The sequence below is a fragment of the Perissodus microlepis genome, chromosome 15, assembly GCF_051167445.1.
Source record: "Perissodus microlepis isolate ML-2025 ecotype Zambia chromosome 15, ASM5116744v1, whole genome shotgun sequence".
NCBI lineage: Eukaryota > Metazoa > Chordata > Actinopteri > Cichliformes > Cichlidae > Perissodus > Perissodus microlepis.
Genome location: NC_140475.1, coordinates 16,557,294 through 16,579,691, shown reverse-complemented (window position 1 = coordinate 16,579,691; position 22,398 = coordinate 16,557,294). Strand labels below are relative to the sequence as shown.

Below are 22,398 nucleotides of genomic sequence, written 5' to 3'. Positions count from 1 at the left end.
AGTGACTGGCCTGTGAAATAGCATGTATGTACATGTGCTGGACTGTTTTTTTGCCTCCTCTTGTTTATTACCTCCTCTTCGTCACCTTTTCTTTGTTTCTGCTTTTCTGTCTTCTTGTTAGGCAGCATGCTGGCTTTGTGGTTGACACCGCTTCCTTAAACAAAGAAAGTCCAGGTTTTGAGGACAAAGCAAAGCATTTCTATGGAGAGATAACACGCTCTCCTGTGTTTGTGCAGAGCTCCTCGGACAGTTCCGGTTTATGCTACCTTTAAAGACTTTAATGTCTTAGGTGATCACTTCTTATGGTTTCCTTTAAACGGTTCTCTTAATTGTCTCAAATTGTGTGCTTTCATACTCATGCTTAGTATAAGTTAAAAACAATCAAATATGGCAATTTTCCACCAACAGCAGGACATGTTTACACTTCCGATGGTGATTCCAATGCTACAGATTATCTTCAGCCACTGATATTACGTGTGTTCAAACAATTTCTAATAAGGATCACAAAGTGCTTAACAACAACAATCAGCAAATACAAACATTAAAACAATGATAATGCCAAAAAGTTAAAAACAAGCCCACACAAGTAAGTAATGAGCTTATTTGTGGGCCAGTGGGCCAGATTTGAGTCTTTCCCAGGTTGATCCTAGCCCTCAGGCCTTATACACAACCCTGGTCTAGAACAAGGAACCACCAAGGTTTAGTCAGAAGAGCTTAATGATCTCCACGTTATACATTATATATTGGTGCAAGAGTTTCTATTGAAGCCAGGCATTTGACTATGCAGAGCTCTGAAAGTGAACAATGAGACCTTAAATTTGAATCTGAATTTTAGGGGGAGACAGTGCAATGAAGACAAAAGAGGTGTTACATGACACCACATAGAGGATCTAGTGAGTAGCCTGTCAGCTGCATTTTGGACCATTTGTAGGCGAGCCATAGATGACTTACTGAGGTAGTTGAAGAGGAAACAAAGCCATGAATAATCTCAATCACACTGTTTGGTGTTCATGCCTGATTTGTTGTCTTACATGTTGAATATTTTAGCAGTATGTGTGTGTGGTCACGTTTAACAAGTTGCAGATGTTCGCAAAATGGAGTAACTAGCCAGACAATCATTGATAAACATGCAATCAAACATGTATTGGATTTAAAACAACAGTTCTCAGCTGGAATTTATGCTCTAAACAAATATGTTGTGTACTAATGGAAGAATCTGGATTGAGAGAAGGTTTGTTTCCCTGATACTTTTTGCTTGTTTGTCACTTCTTTTCCACATTTTTCCTTTGCTTCCCTCATTTCCTCTCTTAATTTTCCCCCTCATTTCCATTTCCTTGTCCTTTCCTTTATGCTCTTGTTGTTTGCTTTCTCCATCACTTCTTCCTCTCCTCCTTCTCATTTCCCTTTATCCTCCTTCCCTTGCAATATTCCTTATCCGAAATTATCATGATCTCTTTTCCTTTCACTTTCTCGTCTCTATTTCTTCTCCTCTGTGCATCATCTTCTCTCCTTTCCTTTTGTCTTTTCTTTCTCTCTCCTTTGTCTTTACCTTCCACTCACTTCTCCCTCTTCCTTTCCTCTCTTCTGTTGTGGGTCGTCTTTTAGAGAGGATGCCACGTATCTACATGTGTAAATGCATGTGCACTGTACGCACATCTGCACAGCAATCTTGTGTGTATTCAGACAAAATTTCCCCCTTGATCCTTTTATTTATATTCACCGATGCCAAAACAGCAGCACATTTTTCTTCTCAGCATGATTTCCCCTCTTTGCAAGCTAAGCTTACAAAATTAAGAACCCAACAACAAATGAGCTCAAACAAACACACGATTTGTGCAGAGCCTTTCCATTTGCTCATTCAGGTTAGCACCTCTCCAACCGACAAATCTTTATTGTTAAGTTTTTAAATCAAAATCCAGCCAACTGACCTGACACCCGGGTGACATTGGGTCCTCCGCAGGCTGAAACAAGCTACCTACAGTTTCCATTGAGGGTCCTGAATCTGAGACAGACTCGCAGGCACCAGAAAAGTCAGCTCAGCTCTGACCTTAGGACCCCTGAGGGTACAGTGCCATTCCCCGACATCTAAACCACCATTCAGTATCATCGCACAACTATCTGTTAAACTCATAGCTCTGAAGCCTGTCAAATTACACATAAGTGTATGTCTATTAAGCATCAATTAGATAAATTAGACTCATAAGAAGAGCCAAAAGAGCTTCTCTGTGTCTGAGAATAGGAGATAAGCATGACTACTTCTATGTCAAAAGATGCATGTGTATGCTATCACAAGAAGCAGCAGAGGTGGGGGTAGAGGTGACTTTTGCTATGAAATTCTCCCTTTCCCTTGATCTTCGGCTAGAATGTCTTATAAGTCTGTCCTCTAAATGTCTATCAAAGGCAGGATGTTACATTCCTGACAGATGAAAATTGGAAGGGCAAGGAAACATTGCATCTTATTTAGATACAGACAATGAAAGGCAAAGATCACAGCGCATGTATGAATAAACCACATGGATGAAATAGACTGCAATAGTGCAGTACCAAAGAAAGCTGAGACATTTGCAACCTGACCAGAAGAACTAATTTATAGAAATTATTCATATGTAAGTCTCTTCGTGCTTAGGTATATCTGACGTTTCTGCAAATCTGTGCTCCTTCCCGTGCTTCATAAATCTCTCAATAAATTAATGGCATTTTTCTTATTTAGTATAAAAAGTATAACAGCTGTTTACATTAGATGATTCGACCAAAGATTTTTTTTGTAAATAACTGCCTTGGAGGTTTAAAGTGTGAAGCTGATGTCTGTTTACACCGAGAAGCCAAAAATAAGGAACAGCTGCTTTCATTAGTCTTGCGCTGTTCATTATCGACTATTAATGGCTTATTATAATAGCAAAATATTGGTATTTCTTAGAGAGCATCTGTGCTACTTATATGTAAGAACAGCAGCTAAAATAGTTGCTCAACATCACTTCTGCACTTCAACCAGGAACACAGAGCGTGTTAGCTGGCCATCTTAAACAAAACTGAACAGTTGTGCGTGGTCTGGCGGGGAAGAGTTACTTTAAAGAAATTGCATCATTTCATACTGGTGGTTTATATGTTTTCTGTATGTCACTCCCACTTCCCACACTTCTGTTTGGTTGAGCCTCAATCAATCAAGCCTAGACCTGATGCGTGGTGCACTAAAAAATGCCCAAATATGCTAAATAAATTATATAATACCTTATTACATAGTTCTTCTGAACTGAATGGCAATGAAAACAATGTGTCAGTTCAGGTGTGCTGCAGCAACACCTTGAAATGCCTCGGGCATCTCTGGAGTGAACTCACGTCGGCTCCTAGCGGATGGATCCGGAACTGCAGCAAACTGAGGCTCATAATCTGTGAAGCTCAAGTCACACCAAATATACTCTGATATCTAGCTTTCATCTGTTTAAGCAGCGGTAAAAAAAAAAAAAAAAAAAAAGTGGTTCATTGTGTAATTTTTATAGTAGGCTATTTTTTAAAGTTAATACACCACAGCATTAGTATGAGGAATATAACAAGTTTATATAAAAAGTTCAAAGCAGAAGTAAGTCTGAAAACAGACATATATATGAACCAAATCCACAAAAGTTTCCAAAAAGATATCAAAGGAATATGATAGAGCATATATTGTTATCCAAAAAGCTGTAATTTAATCAGCTGAAGAGATGGGAGAATAAAATTGTGGAGGACTTGTTTTTTCTACTGTGAATGTTAGAAACACGTCGCTATAAATGTGTCACGTCGCTGTAGCTGTGAGACGGAAATGCCTGTGAGGGCTGATGGATGGACGCTGAGATGAAACACTGGACTATTAAGACTCTGAAGGCAACGCAGTGAAGTTGGTCCCGCAGTGGAAAACGCGCTCTCTCTCTCTCTTTCTCCTAAGAGGATAAGCTCGTCCCTTTTTCTCCCCTCACCGTGATTGGACGAGGCTACTTCTTAGGAATGGCATCAAACTATTTAAATAGCACTTTGTCCCCCCTTCGGCTTAAAAAGCTGTATTTTAGCGGCTGACACCGGAGGGAGAAATTTCTATATAACAAAAACTAAAATACAATAATTTCTTTTTGTCATTATTTTCCTTCTTTTCGCAGTGGAACTTTATAAGTATATATATATATAAAAACAACTTGTCACAAATTCATGCTTGGGGATTAATTGTTGGATTTCTCCAGATTTTTCCGGATTTTATTACTTTGGATCTGCTGCTTTAAGCAGGTAAGTGGTAAATATTCTGAGTGTTTTTGCAGCAGCGTCAGCCATCGCTCTTTGGGCAGCTGTATTTTAGGTGTACAACCTGCTGCAGGCTGACTCTTTCTGACAATACCATTAATGCTTTAAATTAAAATGGAACTGCTTTGTTTTTGTGGTTATTTGTCACAGACCGCAGATTTGTCTTTCACCATGAAGCTGCCGGGGATATTTTTGTTATTGATGCTTTGGACCTGCGAGGCTGCCAGAGTCGCAGGTGAGTTTGTCTCAGTTTGAACTGGTTAAAACTTGTCAGAATGATTCTTGTGGAAGATAAGGGGAAAAAAGCTTGTGTTTGTTTTTTGTGTTTGTTTTTTTCTTTTTAATTTAACCTCCTAAGACCCGAACTCTTCCATGGCATGCATTTTTGATTTCTCTTTGATATTTGGGCATATTGGGACCCAATGAATGTAAAAACAAAGAATTACCAGATTTTTTGTTTTACCTGATTTTTGTTTCTAAGAAACATGAGAGCCACTTATGAGGATATTCGTTTAAATTTTCGATAGAACAGTAGCAGTATAATGTCCTCGTAAGTGGATATCAGGCCCTTGTAGAGCAAAATGTAATATTTTGGTCTAAATAACCCAAAATGTGAAGGCCACATATGTGGACGCCAGGTCCTAGGAGGTTAAAAAAAGAATATAAAGGAGCTGGTATGGCTTTAAAAACGTTTTGCAGTACTCTAAAAGTGAAAACAATAGAAATCCAGCGCCTCACAAAGGCTGACTCCTTATTGTTATTCACCCGCAGAGAGTCGAGACGACAATAGCGTGTATGACTTGTTTGAGCTCGTCAAAGTCCCCAGCAAGAACCACGGGGTGACCCTGGTGAAAGGAGACGACCCGTACAGCCCCGCCTACAAGATCCTCAACCCGGACCTGATCCCCCCGGTCCCCGAGAACTCGTTTAGGGACCTGATCGATTCCATCCATGCCGAGCGGGGTTTCCTCCTACTGCTCAACTTTAAGCAGTTCAGACGCACCAGGGGAAGCCTCCTGACTGTGGAGAAGAAGGATGGATCCGGACCCGTGTTTGAGGTCGTCTCAAACGGCAAAGCGAACACCTTGGACATTGTTTTTTCCACCGAGAACAAGCAGCAGGTGGTTTCCATCGAAGATGTGGGTCTGGCTACGGGTCAGTGGAAAAATATCACGCTGTTCGTGCAGGAGGACTGGGCAAAGCTGTACGTGGGATGCGATGAGGTGAACACCGCCGAACTGGACGCGCCAATTCAGAGCATCCTGACGCAGGAGACTCCGGCCAGCGCGCAGCTCAGGGTTGGCAAGGGAGCCGTGAAGGACAAGTTCACGGTGAGAGCTGAGAGAATGGAGCAGCATATGTCAGGAAGGAATTTGTTTTCAAATAATTTGAGTGTGATGAACTTTTCGAATTGTGTACCGGTGCTTAAACTGCACACTGATACTTGCAGGGTGTCCTACAAAACGTGCGGTTTGTGTTTGGAACGACTCTGGAAACTATTCTACGCAACAAAGGATGCCAAAGCGGTGAGTACTCAAAGTGTTTACCAATCACTCATCTGCTCCATGCACTCTCAAGTGCGAGCAATTCCTTGTCAAAGAAATCTGCGTGTACTCCGTTTGTCTGCTGATTTCTGTACCAAACACTGCCTGAGAAACTGTTTATGAGATGCCAAAAAGGAATGCCAGTTTACAAATATCTCAGAGCTCTGTGGTCTCACAGTATGTTCTCCAGCCTATGCAGAATGAACTAATTACTTTTTTGCATAATTTACTGCTGCGGGGCATTATGCTCGACCTTATTAATTAATATATTACCATTGAAATAGTATACTGATTCACAGCAGTATTTCTCTTTCAGCCATGACTGACACCATGGTCCTGAGGAACCTCAATGGCTCCTCGGCCATCAGAACTGAGTACAGTGGCCATAAGACTAAAGGTAGGCATTGCTGCATCTGATGCACTCAGTCTGCAAACTTTTCTAAACTATATGAGAATTAAATAATTTTAATCTGAAATAAAAATTAAGTATGTTTTTCTCACTGTTATGTATTCTGGTGAAGACCTGCAGATGGTGTGTGGCTTCTCCTGTGAGGACCTGCTCAGTATGTTTAAAGAGCTGAAGGGTCTTGGTGTGGTGGTCAAGGAGCTGTCCACTGAATTCCGCAAGCTGGTAAGGAGCAAACCCAGAAGACAGTGTAGAAGAACCTAAGTGACGTCTGCCTCTTTGCTGGTTATCTGTTTGCGTGTGTGTACGTCAGATGTGTGTACAGTTGTCTGTATTTTAAGCAAAGGAGATACGGAGCTCTTAAGTATTTGTAAAGCTCTGCAGTGTGAATGAAACTTGAGAAGGCATCTGACAGAAAATCATCTGTAAATTCAGCAAATCAGTATCAGAAAAACTGCAAATGGTTTTTACTGTGTAGTTTTACTGTTTATTACTCTGTACATCATATAATTCTTTTCGTCTGTGCTGACGCTGAATTTGCTTACCTCCTGCATTTCTTCAGAATTGTATCTCTGTTACTTTGTGAATTTTAAAATGGGCTTCACATTTTTTCTCTTTTAACAACCAAGCTAACAACTCATTATCGTAAGTCTATTTTTCTCGTTTCTCTTTTCCTCAGACGGATGAAAACAAGCTTATTAAATCCCACATTGGAATTCACAGTGGTGTCTGTATCCACAATGGCATCGTTCGCAAGAACAGAGACGAGTGGACCGTGGATGACTGCACCGAGTGCACTTGTCAGGTGAGATCTCCACAGCACTCCCACCAGTGTACTTAAACACACGTGTGAGGAGGACTTACTCAATGCTCTGACTTCTCTTTACATACACACACACAAGCACACACACTATGATGACAGCCCACAATGGGCAGACACACTTAACCACAACACAACTGATCTGGTCAGTAATTAGTAAGTAGTGTGGCGACTGGGCAGGAGGCCAACAGTCTTTATTGTTGTAACGACAGGTCTGCTGTCAGAAGTTCAACTTGACTGTGGCCTTGAGGGGCTTGAAGGACTTAAGTGATCCGTTGCCCATAATTAAGAACAAGACCTTGGCTTTGACAAGTGGACAGGAGGATGCAGATGTAAAATACTTGGGAGGAAATCTTCCTGCATTTCACCAGTGGGTTCATTTGCTTATTTCTCCCTGTGCAGATAGACTACTTCTTCCAGGTTCTGCTTTTTTCCCTGTCAGTGATCAGTTCCTGGAGGGAGAACATTAGCATGCATAGTCAAAAGGCAGTTCTTATGCCTGAGTCATTCATAGTGAACCCACACAGGTTGTGCTGGCAAGCTGGCTTTACTTGTTCGGGGCTCTGTGCCCAGTCCGGCTCCATGCTGAAACCCATATCCTTTATTAGGACTTTGGCCTCTTTCCCACCCTCCCCTGACCTAGTGGTTGGCTGCAGGGGTCCCCATTCTCAGCCAGAACTCTTGCTTCTTACTCATTCTTCCATGTTTAAACTCACATGACCAATAGTGAATTTAATGAGATGGTTGCACGTACATGGGCGAAGCCTAGATTAAAAACATATCTTCAAACATGCACTAATTTAAATGGATTTAAACAACCCCACAAACTCCACATTAGTGACGCCGTTGTGAAGGGTCCAGTGTTTCAAATTCCATTCAAGCACTGGGACTTGACTGAGTGCCTGGACTGAATTTGGAGGAAAATTGCAGCAAAACTTGAGTGATATCCAAATATTTAAAAATGAATTTGATCTCTGTGCTTTTGCAGAACTCTGCTACTGTGTGTCGCAAGATCTCCTGCCCCCTGATCCCCTGTGCTAATGCTACTGTTCCCGATGGAGAGTGCTGCCCACGCTGTGGAACACGTAAGCATTTCTAATCTACGATCTCCAACACATTTTGTTATGACCTGCATAGCTATACAAAGACACACTGTAATTAAAATAATTATAGGTATGCAAACCTGCACTATAAATGTTACATTAATGGTCCACACAGCGTATGACATTTCAGCTAACACTGTACCATTCCCTGAGCGAGCTGTTTCTATTTTAGTTGCCATATAAAACAAAAAAACACAAATATTCCCTTGATGTAAAGCTTTCTCTTCATTAGAAAAAAAAATGCTAGTTTTAAAGATGATTTAACTGTATTAGTATGAAAGGGTGCTTATGTGTTTGGAACATTGGCGCTTTGTGCTCTAAAACATCTTTGAATCTTCAAGTTGAAATGGCTGCAATTTGCCAAATTGGTTAAAGGGGAATGGAAAATTGGTTTTCTGTTTAGTGAAGCCATCTTTTACATGAGGGGAGGTGGCATGTTCTTCATACCTTGGCAGACTTGGCTGCGATGCTTCCCTAAAACCTAAGTAAACATTGGGAGCCGCATTCATCCCGGCCTCAGCCACTTGCTGAAGTCATTACAGACCCAGGGCCATGTTTTCAAAAGCTGTTTCCTCTTTGGAAAACATAAGCCAGTGGGGCATCCCTATCCATCCTGAGGACAGGAGGCCTTTCTATTTCTCCAGTTAGTCCTCTACGTATGCTCACAACAGCTGTGTCTCCCAGCTAAATCCAGACCATTAGTCCACTGCTTTTAGAGCTTCCCCTCCTCATTTAAGGTTAGGGGCTGTTTGCGAGGGGGTGCTGCTTCGCTGCAATAGCTCTTTTATTGTCTCCCTCTTCGCCTCCTTCTCATATTCTCTCCCTCTCCCTCCTGCTCAGCGAGCGACTATGCAGAGGACGGCTGGTCGCCGTGGTCTGAATGGACCCATTGTTCCGTGTCATGTGGGCGTGGCATCCAGCAGCGTGGGCGCTCTTGCGACCGTATCAATAACAACTGTGAGGGCACCTCTGTGCAAACCCGAGACTGTTACCTCCAGGAGTGTGACAAGCGCTGTGAGTTAACTTAACCAACAACAAGAACAGACAGAAAATAATTCATGTGTGACTTTTTTATGATTTAATGTCACTTTTTGGCTCTTGATAACTGATCTCTGACCTTGTTTTGTGGCCTTTAGTCAAGCAGGACGGCAGCTGGAGCCACTGGTCACCATGGTCATCATGCTCGGTCACCTGTGGTGCTGGTGTCATCACCCGAATCCGCCTCTGCAACTCCCCAACTCCTCAGCTAGGAGGCAAGGACTGTGTTGGAGAAGGCCGGCAAACTGAAACGTGTACAAAGTCCCCGTGTCCCAGTAAGTTTCTTCATACTACAGTTGGATTTTGCTACTCTGTAAAGCAAGAGAAGACGTTGATCATGCTTTCTTCATGTCTTCATCAGTCAATGGCAACTGGGGTCCCTGGTCTCCCTGGGATTCATGCAGTCTCACCTGCGGAGGCGGTCAACAGACTCGGAAACGCCTGTGCAATAATCCTGCACCACAGTATGGTGGTAAAGAGTGTGTCGGTGAAGCCAAGGACATCCAGAGGTGCAACAAGACCCCCTGCCCAATTGGTGAGGCATTTTATCATTTAAAGGAGTTCCACATATTCCATGTATTTGGTATTTTTTATTATTCATGTTTTTAAAATTTTGTCTTTACAACATTATTGTTGGCATCCACTTCAATGTAGGTTTTATTTATTGAAGTTTTTTTTTAAATATACGTAAGTGTACCATCTCAATGAGAGATTAGGATTACTAAGATTAAAAGCAGGTTACATATGAAGGATTTTGATAATGATGACTGCATTGCTGTGTTCAGATGGATGTCTGTCCAACCCTTGCTTTGCTGGTGCCAAGTGCACAAGTTTTCCCGATGGTTCCTGGAAGTGTGGGAAGTGCCCAGCAGGATACACTGGCAATGGGATCAAGTGTAAAGATATTGATGAGGTAAAACGTCTTTAGCTGTTGTTCAATGATTAAAGCAGCTACAGTCATATATTAGAATTCAGGCAACATCGTAACCATAACTGTGATTCTTTTTTTATCCTGAAAACAGTGCAAAGAGGTTCCTGATGCGTGCTTTGAGTTTAATGGGGTGCACCGCTGTGAGAACACCGTTCCAGGCTACAACTGTTTGCCCTGCCCAACTCGTTACTCAGGACCCCAGCCGTTTGGCCATGGTGTGGAGCAGGCCGCTGCTAATAAGCAGGCAAGTAGATTCCTGTTTGAAGCCAAAAACAGAGCAAGAGAGACAACATTTATTAAACAAATACTGATAACAGGGAGAGGTCATACTAATGTGTTGTGATGAATATGTGCCTTTCTAAGGAGAGAATGTCATGAATTTAAACTATGCAGAGCTCGTCTCACCACTGATATTCATCTCATCTTCAATCTACAGGTGTGCTCACCCCGTAATCCCTGCCTCGATGGAAGCCATGACTGTAACAAAAATGCCCGCTGTAACTATCTTGGACACTTTGCTGACCCCATGTTCCGATGTGAGTGCAAACCTGGTTATGCTGGCAATGGCCATATCTGCGGAGAGGACACAGATCTGGATGGGTGGCCCAATTCAGATTTGGTGTGTGTCGAAAATGCCACCTACCACTGCAAAAAAGTACGTAGTAGCAAAGCAGCTGCAAAGAAATGTCAATGTTTTTGCAGAGTTAAAGTGAAAATATCTAAATATTGCTTATAATGGCTGAGACTGACTCTGTTGTTGTTCATTCAGGACAACTGTCCCAACCTCCCGAACTCAGGGCAAGAAGATTATGATAAGGATGGCATTGGAGATGCTTGTGACAATGATGATGACAACGATGGTATTCCTGATGATAGGGTAAGTAAACATTTCCAGACAGGAAATAAGATTGTACAAGGAATAAGTGTGAAACGGTGCCTGTGCACATCTTTTTGCATTCTTCACATTGTCTAATAAGAGGACAGGTGGAGATGGGGGGTAGGGTAGAGGAGGGTGGCGCTCAAAAGAAAAACAAATGTTTCTCCCAAGGCTGAGCCAAAACCTCAAATTCCAGTGCTGAGGTTCTGAAGGAGCTGCGCTGTGTGCTGCTAATCCCAACATTTGATGCAGGAGAGAGCCTACAAATAAAGCTGCTTTTCATCCTGCATCATTCCCTCCCTGTAAGTGGGCAGGGAGGGAGTTGGAAATTACAACCGCAGCACCTTAAAAACTGTCATTGACTCTTTCTCTAACACTGCGTTTTTCTCTTTTTCAAACAGGACAACTGTCCTTTTGTGTACAATCCCAGGCAGTATGACTATGACCGTGATGATGTGGGTGACGGCTGCGACAACTGCCCCTACAATAGCAACCCAGACCAGACAGACACCGACAGCAACGGAGAGGGAGATGCCTGCGCAGTGGACATTGATGGAGATGGTGAGACCTGCAAACAAAAAAAAATCAACATAACTCTTAGACAATACTTTTATATTTTCTGCTTTTGTGCTGCATTTTCATCTAATTTATTTCCGTTTATGCCAGGCATACTGAATGAGAAGGACAACTGTCCCTATGTGTACAATGTTGACCAGAGAGACACAGATCTGGATGGAGTGGGAGACATGTGTGATAACTGCCCACTAGAACATAATCCTGATCAGGTGTGTAAAAGCAAACACACGCATTGCTGTTACCCATTTGCTTCAGTCTTACCCGGCAACAATAATCCACATTCATCTCCCGGGCTCTCTTTTATATCTCCCTTTCAGTCAAAGCAGGCTTCAGTAGTTGCTGAAGCATTATCATGGCATGTAAAAGGTGGAGTAAATCCTGTATGCAGCTGAAGGGCACATTAGTTCAGTAAGGCGTGGTGGGGGGCTAAGGGTCTTTTCAATGACCCATTGACGTTAGCTGGCTAATGTGAAGGGAGAGTCCCCAGGCTGGATATTACTAAGGAATGGGCTTGCCTTGGGCTATATGTGTGCTCTGTCTTAGTCCTGCTTAGTCCACCTGTGCCATGCTACACTGAGAAAGAGGAATGTGTTAAACAACAGGAATTAGGAGAAGAATAGGGGAAGGAGGGGAAGTCTAAACTTTTTAAAGAGTGAAGCGCACAATTAAAGGCCAAAAGAGACATGTTCAGACATGAATGCAGCTGTTATTTGGTGGTGTATAGAGTACAAGTAAGCTAATACTCAATTTTTCCCATAAACCAGATCTAACTAGGATGTTTAAACACTCTAATTTTGCAGTTGGATTCAGATGATGACCGTGTGGGAGACAAGTGCGACAGCAACCAGGACATTGATGAGGATGGACACCAGAACAACCTGGACAACTGCCCGTATATTCCCAATGCCAATCAGGCTGACCATGACAAGGACGGCAAAGGTGACGCCTGTGACCATGATGACGACAATGATGGCATCCCTGATGAAAAAGACAACTGCAGGCTGGCGTTCAATCCTGATCAGCTGGACTCTGATGGTGAGCAAAGTTGGACATGGATACATCTAAGCAGTTTTATGCTGGAACACATATATCTATACACCCTGGGTATCATTATTATTATTAAATAATTTGGAATATGTATTTTTCAGGTGATGGCCGTGGAGATGCTTGCAAAGATGACTTTGATCAGGACAATGTGCCTGACATCTATGACGTGTGTCCCGAGAACTTTGACATCAGTGAGACAGACTTCCGTAAGTTCCAGATGGTTCCTTTGGATCCAAAAGGCACCTCCCAGATTGATCCTAACTGGGTCGTCCGCCACCAGGGCAAAGAGCTGGTTCAAACTGTTAACTGTGACCCTGGCATTGCTGTTGGTAAGTACCAACGATTTCTCTGGACCAAATGTGTAACTTTGCAAAGATTAACAGGAAAGTTTCTTTTTTTTATTCAATTCTTGTCGTGACACCTTTTCAACCTGTTTTTGTTCAGGCTACCATGAGTTCAATGCAGTGGACTTCAGTGGGACTTTCTTCATCAACACTGACAGGGATGATGACTATGCCGGCTTTGTGTTTGGCTACCAGTCCAGTTCCAGGTTCTATGTGGTGATGTGGAAGCAAATCACACAGACCTACTGGTCACATAAGCCAACTAAGGCACAAGGTTACTCTGGCCTGTCCATCAAAGTGGTTAATTCCACCACCGGCCCAGGAGAGCACCTCAGAAATGCCCTCTGGCACACAGGCAACACCCCAGGACAGGTACATTGGACTTCTGTTCTTTCATGGACAATTTAAACATTTATTTTTGATAATCAAACCTAAATAAAATAGAAAAACTCATGTCTTTTTTTTTTTTTTTTTCACACGCTTTAGGTTCGCACTCTCTGGCATGACCCAAAGAACGTCGGATGGAAAGACTTCACTGCCTACAGATGGCATCTGATCCATAGGCCGAGAACAGGACACATTCGGTGGGCAGAAAATAATTTTGAGTCTGTAGGTAGTTACCCTTCATGAGTTTGGCATTCAAATGTCTAATTTTTCCTTGATTTCCACAGAGTTGTCATGTATGAGGGTAAGAAGATCATGGCTGATTCTGGTAGCATCTATGACAAGACGTATGCAGGTGGAAGGCTAGGTCTTTTTGTCTTTTCACAAGAGATGGTATACTTCTCAGACCTCAAGTATGAATGCAGAGGTAAGTTTTATTTGAAAACCACTAAAATTGACATTGTTCTATTAAAATGGACTCTAGAATTAAAGACATTAAACAAACCCTCTGCAATCTCTTCATGTTATGTCTCTTCCTTTTGACAGATGCATAAATGTACGGCGCAGGAAGCTCTGAGGAATGCACCTTTTTGTATAAAGTATGAACTTCTATATTCTCATGCAAAGTCCAGGGACCAATTTATTGCCGCAACTCTTTCTTTTTGGGCATGCTCACTCAGACTGGGCGAAGGGCATATGGTTAGCCTCAGGGTAACTTGAAGCCGGTTTGGAAAGAAAACCAACCAGCTGAATGCCATTTGAGGATCAGAGAGCCCCTTCTCCACCACCATCCTTAACATCTATAAGAGCAGGGAAAGGTGAAAAAAAACCCAACAAAGCCTGTAGGTCACCAACACCTTTCTATCCCCGCTCTGCCTGCTTTACCCGCTCTCTGAAAGACCTCATTCATCTCTGTACAGGAATGGCTCCTCATAAACAACTATGCACTTCCAAGTCTTTACGTCTCTCTCTCTCTCTTTCTGTCTCACCTCTTCAGCCTTTTCTGCCTCACTTTCTAGATGGACTTCCCAAAGAAATAAAGAAGAATATTTCCTTTGCCTTACCAGTCTGACCAGGATGTAGATCCTGGACAATACAACTTATGAGGACTCAAAAAATGAAGATGGCATTTTGTAGGAATTTTTGTTGTTAATGATTTAAGAAAACTGTTGAGAGGGGAGCAAGTTAGAAATAAGGGGAATATGATGCTGTGGATAAATGTTTGCATGCATGTACAGAATGTATGTGGAAGACTAACCATGAATGGAACAAGAAAGTTCTTTCATCTTCTACCCTAGAATCTCTAGGGTAGAAGAACTATGAACTGTGTTTGTCTCAATTTGAATACTTCCAAGAGCAGAGTGCCAAGTAGCACAGTTGTACACTGCATACTTACATAATGCATGAATTCCGACAAAGTTGTCTCAAACTGAACATGCTAAAACATGTTCCTAATAGAAAAAAACAGTTGCATTTGATGAGTTAGCTAACATGTTTTGTAAAAATGTGCAACTTCTTGAGCCTTTGGTGATTCTTTTAATACAGAATTACTCAACAGTGAAGATTACAGTTCAATTTAACATACCTAAACACCAGACAAATCCATAACATGCACTGTTTGGTGTAAGCTAGAAAAAAATTGCTACTGTTAGCTAGCTAGCTGGAATTGGAGATAGCTAGCGGGTGAGAAATGTACAGCATTTCATATTGATCTTCTGACTGTTTTGAGTATCCTATCTGGGTACTTGTGCTCTTCATGATGCCATATGTGAGCGTTTTGTCACACTTGCCTTATGGAAGTATGCGATGCAAGACTAGTTTATGTTAACGATCATTTACATACAGGTATTGTTGGTTTTTTTGATGTCATCTGGTTGTCTTAACAACTCTCAGGATTAGATGGAGATAATTATATTTTACAAAAAGTTTCTTGAGTCTATAACCACATAGTCAAAATTTCTTCCAAAATACTCCCTATATCAGATCCTAACTGTAGAAATCGAAGAGATTTAGCCCCCTCAACTTTGGGGGGAATTTGCTATGAAATGTAAATACATCTAATTTATTGATTTTTGCCTACAGTGTAGGCAGTAAACAAAATTTTTGTACATTGAAAAAGTAAAAGTATCCTTCCAATCACAGTGAAAATTGACCCCAAATCAGGTACGCTTAGATACAGGATGCATAACATTGTCGTTGTCTTTTATCTCCAGAATTCGTTACTCTTCAGACAGGGCTATTTAGCATGAAGTGTATCTGATCCGTGTGCCTTTTCTTCAGAGAGAGATGAAAAACAAAGGAGATCGTTGATGTACAATTATTACCTCATTGCTGTTGTATAATTTGATCAAACAAAAACATAAGTACTTCTTCATATTCCTTTGAAATGATTGACATCTTAGTGCTACTGTAGCATGAGCTGTAAATAATATAACATGACATAGCTACAAATACAGCAGAGCTCCCAATCCCATCATTTACTACAGTGAAAATTATAAGAAGGTGGGATATTTCTTATATTTTTTTTTTATTTTGCTTTATCACGTATGTCCAATGCGGTTTTTAGCAGATAAATTATTGTCCTGTTTGTCTTAGTGGTTTGTGAGACGCTGATTTTGTGTGTGTGTGTGTGTGCGTGCGCGCGTGTGTTTGTAGAAATTTGCTATTTAAATAATTTATCAGGATTTGCTGCCTTATTAAGGGGCACATGTCCATCTGTATAAACGGTTTGCACACTGACGTGAGGATGTTATGTTCTTTATTGTTTTTATCTTTTTTGTTATTGTGTATCAATGTTACCAATATTTTTGTACAATTAGTTTTGCTTCTCTGTAAACATTTTCATAGTTGTACAAAGCAAAATGCTGTTTTTATTCATCACAACTATTTTGTTATGTATTTTAAGACAATAAATAGTTGTTAACATTCTCATTACTTTATTGTTTTTCATGCCATCTAGCATTGATCAATTCACGATTTATGGAGAGCAGTGACAAAATCCATCAAAAACGCAAGTAGATTTGATCAGATCTATAGATTCAGCGCACAGCAATCAAAATTACTCACAGTCGAATGTTTGCCCTACTTTCTCAGAAGCACAGATAGACTTGTACATTCCGTCATCTCGATGATAAAGGCCTCATGAGGAATGTGGCGCAGGTGTCTCCTCCTTAGTTTGATCTGTGTGACCTCTTTTGCAATATGCAAATATTAGGTTGACACAAACCTTGACATTGACTGAAAGGCATTATATACGTGTGTGCTGAATTTGTTATATTGTTGTTATTTTGTAACTGCCGATTTCTGAAAACCTGAGCCCCCCCCCCAAAAACAAAAAAACAAACTAAGACCAGGAGTAAAAGGACACCAGGATGTTAGAAATAAAAGAATGCTACCTGAATGCCAGTTCAAAAAAATAAGCTCTTTTTGAACTTTTGTAGTCGACTGAGCTTGTATATCATGGATCAGAGGGCAAAGAGTTTCAAGGTGTAGTGCAACATCTGCAAAGGCTCTGACACCTTTAGTTTTTAGACTTAAGGATGGATAGCCAGCACTGAATAGAAGACCTCAGAGTTCTGGTGACATATGGCTGCAAAAGCTTGCTAATTCATGTGTCCTAAAAATGAAAACATACAGGTAATTTTTCACGTGCACTTTACAGTTCAGATTCACTCAGGTGAAATACAACAAGAGCTCAGTGACTTCTAATGACTGGTGTCATGCAGAGTGACGCATTCTGACTTAGACTTTCCGTTGATGTTTGAGTTCCTGTGACTTAGGCCGTTGAGCCACAGTGGCTGCATAAGACATATGCAGAATAAGACAGAATAAGACAGACCAGACATAGTTGTGTTTAGATATGATTATGGAGATCATTTTATGGCAAATAGAATGACTCTTTATCCTGTTGCAGTCAAATGGAGAGAAGCAAATATAAATTAACTGGTTACATTACAACATTTCCCTTAAAACAAAAGGAAGCTGATTATGAACTTACAGGCCAGGATTATTACAATACTGGCCTGTCTTGTTAACTTAGACAGGGCAGTATTGTAATAATCCATAATAACCTAATGTGGCAATATTAAAGACCAGACATCCTAATACTGGCTGCATTTTTCACAGGTCTCTGTCAGCTGCCTACAAACACCCACATGTTTACTTTACGGCCTATTTTAAGCTGTACATCCTGCACATTTCAGGATGTGAGAGTTAACACATACCAGTTTACAGAAAACTCCGTAAATTCTGTCTTAATGTCTTACCACTAATATCTTCCTTTAAACCATGAATAAATTATATCACATCTCTTACTTGGGGAAACTGATACGATAGGCAGTACAATCATGTATTGGTTAGTTATCTCACAGAAAAAAAAGAGTCACTAATGACTTCTTTCTGTGTGGAGTTTTTCTGCCTGTTATAGTATGTGTTTCTTCCATGTATTTTAGCTTCACCCTCCAAAAACCCCCACAAACGTTGGATTCACTGATGTTTCTAAAACTGGATGTAACGTAGTTAAAGCGTTTGAAGTAGACACATATCAATGTCTGGGTTAGCCCGCTTGGCTATTTGAGGTTTACTTTGTTAACTGGTAATTATGGTGTGTTTCAGGTCATTTTATGGAGAAATGTGAGCGTAATGTATAAAAAGTTGTGTTACAAATTATTTTCTCTGGGGAGTAATTAAGTAACATAATGCATTATTCTTAAGAACAGTAAGAAGTAATGTGTAATGCATTACTTTTTTCAATAACAACCCCAACACTGAACACAAATAAGACGGGAAATACCTTCAACATGCATAAACATTTGGCCGCACTGCACACATACAGTTTGCACAAATGTAATGACTTTGATATGCTGCTTAGAGATGGTGTCTGTGAAGGTTCTCAGTCATCCAGGTCATCGTAGTCTAAGGAGCTTGGAAGAAAAAGCTTCTGGACTTCTTTAAGTTGCTTGAAGTTGAAACGGAGATGGTTCCTATAATCCGATAATTTCCTTGATTCCTTTTCATACTCCCGCACCAGCTGAAGGGTGTTCCTCCCAAAATGTACGGCAATATGTCTGTGAAGGTTCTCAGTCATCCAGGTCAGATCAGTCATTCAGGCAACTTAAAGAAGTCCATACGCTTTTTCTTCTAAGCTCCTTAGACCTTAGAGATGGTGGTGACTCTCCAAGTGGAGCCAGTGGGACAGTCAATAAGAAATCTAATTGATAAGTCATTTATCAATTCCCATTCTTTTTGATTTGCTTTGGTGTTTGTTCCAACATGATTTCTGCAAACCCTGCTTTTGAACGAATATCCATCCATCCATCCATCCATCCATCTATCCAATAAAGTACCTTTAGACTGTTTTGTCTTAATTTCTAATGAGTCAAGAGTACTCTTCATTATGCTTATTTTTTAATAAAGAAAATTTTATTTCTTTATATATATATAAAACAAAAACTCCAGGATAAGAAGTGGTAAATAAATTTCAGATGAAGCCTTTTTTTTGCTTTGTTTTTCTAAACTCTTTTTTGGGTGTTGTCACCATAATTTCATAAGACAGCAAAGTTTTATATAGGAAAGAGGAAGCACACAGCAATGGGACCTGGATTGAATTCTAATCCAAGCCACTGCATTGAGCCTTGCACCATATGGTTACCTGCTTGACTAGAGCTGAGCATACACCCTTGTCCTTGCATTGGCGTGCTGATGTGAGTTATGCTTTGTTTTTGCAGTCTTTTATGAGGTTCTTTAGGGACGGGTCAAGGTATTTTTTTTCCAGAACTCAGAAGTTTGAATTTACATGTTCTCCTTATGTTTGTGTTGAAAAAATTTTCTAAAGCTCAAACTCATGTATTTATAGTAATCGTAAATCCGGGTTAGCTATGAAAGCTGGGATTGGGGGACCGGAACCTATCCCAGCTGTCATACGGTGAGAGGCAGGGTACACCTTAGAGAGGTTGACAGTCTATCACAGGGCTAACATTGAGAGATGCACAAGCATTCACACTCACATTCATGATTTAGAAACATCAGTGAACCTAAAGTGGGTGTCTTGGTCAGAGATTAATCAAATAGCTCTTGTTAGACTTAAATGAGCTGAAGCAAGACGATCTGCAAGTGCTAAAAATTTCCCAGACAGACCAGAACTTAACTGGTAGTCCTGCAATTGCAAACCAGTTCAGTCATTAGTTGCCACCCACTCTCCTCAAATAATGACAGGCCAAAGCTGTATCCCTCAATTTGCTCACAAACCTTTAATGTGTGAGCAAAAAGTAGTGAATAATATGCTGATGAATGGAACAAAGGGCATCCACCCTGAAGTTAAAAATGCTTTTTTTTAGCTCATGTAATTCATCCACCTAATTGGAGAGACTGCACCGCATTTGCACAACTGCCACAGCTAGCCTCAAACCTCAAACCTGAAATGTTACATTTGATCTGACCTCACTCGTCCTCCTTCTGTCATTCAACACCTCTCTGCTTCCTGCTGCTGTGTACAGAGGTGTTGGAGTTTTATTTTAAGATGGAGGATCCCCCACTCAATACTGTGGTATTTCCCCACCATCCACCTCCTTAAGTACAGGAGCTGCAGGACGCCACCTGTGCATACAGTATTCGAGACTCAAATAGGAAGAAAATAACATGATCTTGAACAATAAAGGCTCAGTGAAAAATAGGTCTGGGATGTGGTTTAGTCAAAGCATTTTCTTGCCATTATAGTTACGTGGGTGTGGAGGGTGGGATCAAAATAAAACCCCAATGACACCTGCACTCTATTTGTGAGAACAAAAAATAGCTGCAGGCACCATATCTGGTCAAGTCATCACTTTAATCACTCCAGAGGTTGTACAACATCTGGACAGTGATATGATACATCAAATGGCTGAAGCATTCACATGCAAAGACCCACAGACAGTCTGGCAGGAACAAAGAGGTAAGTCCAACTCAGTCCTTGTTCTTTTGCGATTCATCACAACAAAGTATTATTATTATTAGTGTTAGTATAATAAAATGATGCTTACTTTTACATTAATTACAATGACCTTCACAGATTTTTACCATTCATACACTGCATTTAACTTAAGAAGGACAGCATCGACCTTATATAATTATTGTAGCAGAGTGCTGTTGCCCAGGTGGACAAATGTTCAAATGTTTACCCAAAGGTTTCTAATTTATAATCATATGAGTCAAAGAGGTGCAAAAAATACTGAAAATGTCTTGCAGTTTAGTTTTACGAATGATAACACTAATTAATATATTACACAAATTGTCTTTGGTCAATAACCACATACTTGAATGTAGTCTATCTTTGTTTTAAAAGATTTGCAAACACCTTTATAAGATAAACCGCTGAAGCTCTGTAATACCAGTGTTGAAGTGTCAGACAGCTGGATGTCACATGGGGGTAATTTTATAATAACACACTCTGGGACACTCAGTGGAACAGTCAGGATTTTCTGATCTTTGTGTTTTCCAAATCAGAGGCTCCGCAGCAGCTCAAAACCACAACTCTACAAAAGTTTTATGAGAACTAAAACAATCATGGCATCAGTCAAAGAAGTTCTTTTTATTAGGTCAGACTTAGTGACATAACTGCCGTGTAATCACATAAACACTTTGGCTACGTTTCTATAATCCCTCTCTGTAAGCCCTCATAAAGTAATTCCCCATAGAGAACAATGCGCTTCCTGTGATTTTTGGCAGACATGATGGGATTCCTGGCTAGGATGTGCTCTGACCTCTGACCCCTGAGCTGACTGCACCTGGTGAACTTAAACATGCAGCAAATATTTTGATGGAAAAAAGGTGACCTTCATCATCTTTTGACGCATGTCAACAGGTTTAAAAAAAATTCATAATTAGATGATGGTTAATTAAATATAAGTTGCAACTGAAAAACTATAAGGGGGAAATTTTAGTTCATTTTCATACTATCCATTATAATTTTAAATTTTTTAAGTCACTGTTCAGCACGCGTGACCACATTTGTTCCTCCTCTGTCACATCTGTGTGGTGTGTTTTGTACATTACTTCTGTTTATTTCTCCCCGTTGTCATCTGGTCACATGTAAAGCAGAGAAGCAGCAAAAAGGCTGAAGGCTCCAAAACAGACAGGGACCATGTTGGCAAAGCCGGCTACGTGACCAGAATTCCATTCTGGGTGAAATTCATCTTTGCTTCCTATTTTATTACTTCGAGAGCCATGCCAGAGGGCTGCTTTTACTCCGCAGCATGGAAACACTAAGCACATCTTCTCCTTGACTAATATACAAGTGCTCCACTATCCAGCTTAACCACAATGCAACAATATCTTTTTCAAGAGCGAGTCATCTTTGAAGATTTTCACAATTTAGAACAGATTTTCTTGTCCCTGCACTGGAATATTTCCTTTCTTTTATTGATTATTTGTAATGAGCAACCTTAAATGTATTCACAAATGTTCTTTTCCTCCAACATCCCACTGACTAATCACACTATGGGAGTTTTATATCAACATTTTCTCTAAAGTTCAACTGCTTTATCGTTGAACTCAGAAGAGGAAAATACTCTGATCAGATATGACTTATGAGGCAACTAGCTATCTAGCTTCTGAGCAGTTGCTAGGGTGTGAAGAAAAGTGTGTTTACATTTTTCCTCTTGATCTAATAATGACAGAAAGGTGTTCAGCAGTTTTCAACAGTTATCAGCTGTTTACATGCTAACTGAACATTAGTAACTTCGATAAGGATTTCAAAGGCTCAGATTCAGTGAGGTGTTTAATTTTTATGCATGATTCATTCCCTGAGAGACAGAGGGTGTTTTTTCATTTCATCAAAAGGGAAAACTGAGTCATCAAAACATCACTGATACAAAAGGAATCAGTCTTATGAAGCTGTTGCAGCTCTTACTGACTGCATGTTTTGACAATGCACCTCTAGATTACAGCAAACAACTAAGACATGGTACAGTACTCATTATGCTAATGCCATGCTCCCTTTCATGCCTGTGAAAAATTAGTTAGAGCATTCTTTTTGTTATACTTGTATGATAATGTGAAGGTGAATGCCCTCTACAGACAACAGTAGA

General features: G+C 40.6%; 1 protein-coding gene across 1 annotated transcript; it reads left to right on the top strand.

Annotated features, from left to right (window-relative positions):
- The first annotated feature begins 4,005 nt into the window (after positions 1-4,005).
- Positions 4,006-16,267, top strand: thbs1b (thrombospondin 1b). Its single transcript, XM_084953440.1, has 23 exons — positions 4,006-4,251; positions 4,417-4,501; positions 5,038-5,597; positions 5,717-5,792; positions 6,127-6,207; positions 6,332-6,441; positions 6,896-7,021; positions 8,025-8,121; positions 8,980-9,153; positions 9,276-9,452; positions 9,539-9,712; positions 9,963-10,090; positions 10,200-10,352; positions 10,545-10,763; positions 10,878-10,985; positions 11,387-11,546; positions 11,652-11,770; positions 12,362-12,596; positions 12,710-12,937; positions 13,053-13,324; positions 13,439-13,536; positions 13,624-13,763; positions 13,883-16,267. The coding sequence occupies exons 2-23, from the start codon at positions 4,438-4,440 to the stop codon at positions 13,888-13,890; spliced, it is 3,507 nt and encodes a 1,168-aa protein (XP_084809566.1). The 5' UTR covers positions 4,006-4,251; positions 4,417-4,437; the 3' UTR covers positions 13,891-16,267.
- Positions 16,268-22,398: the final 6,131 nt, after the last annotated feature.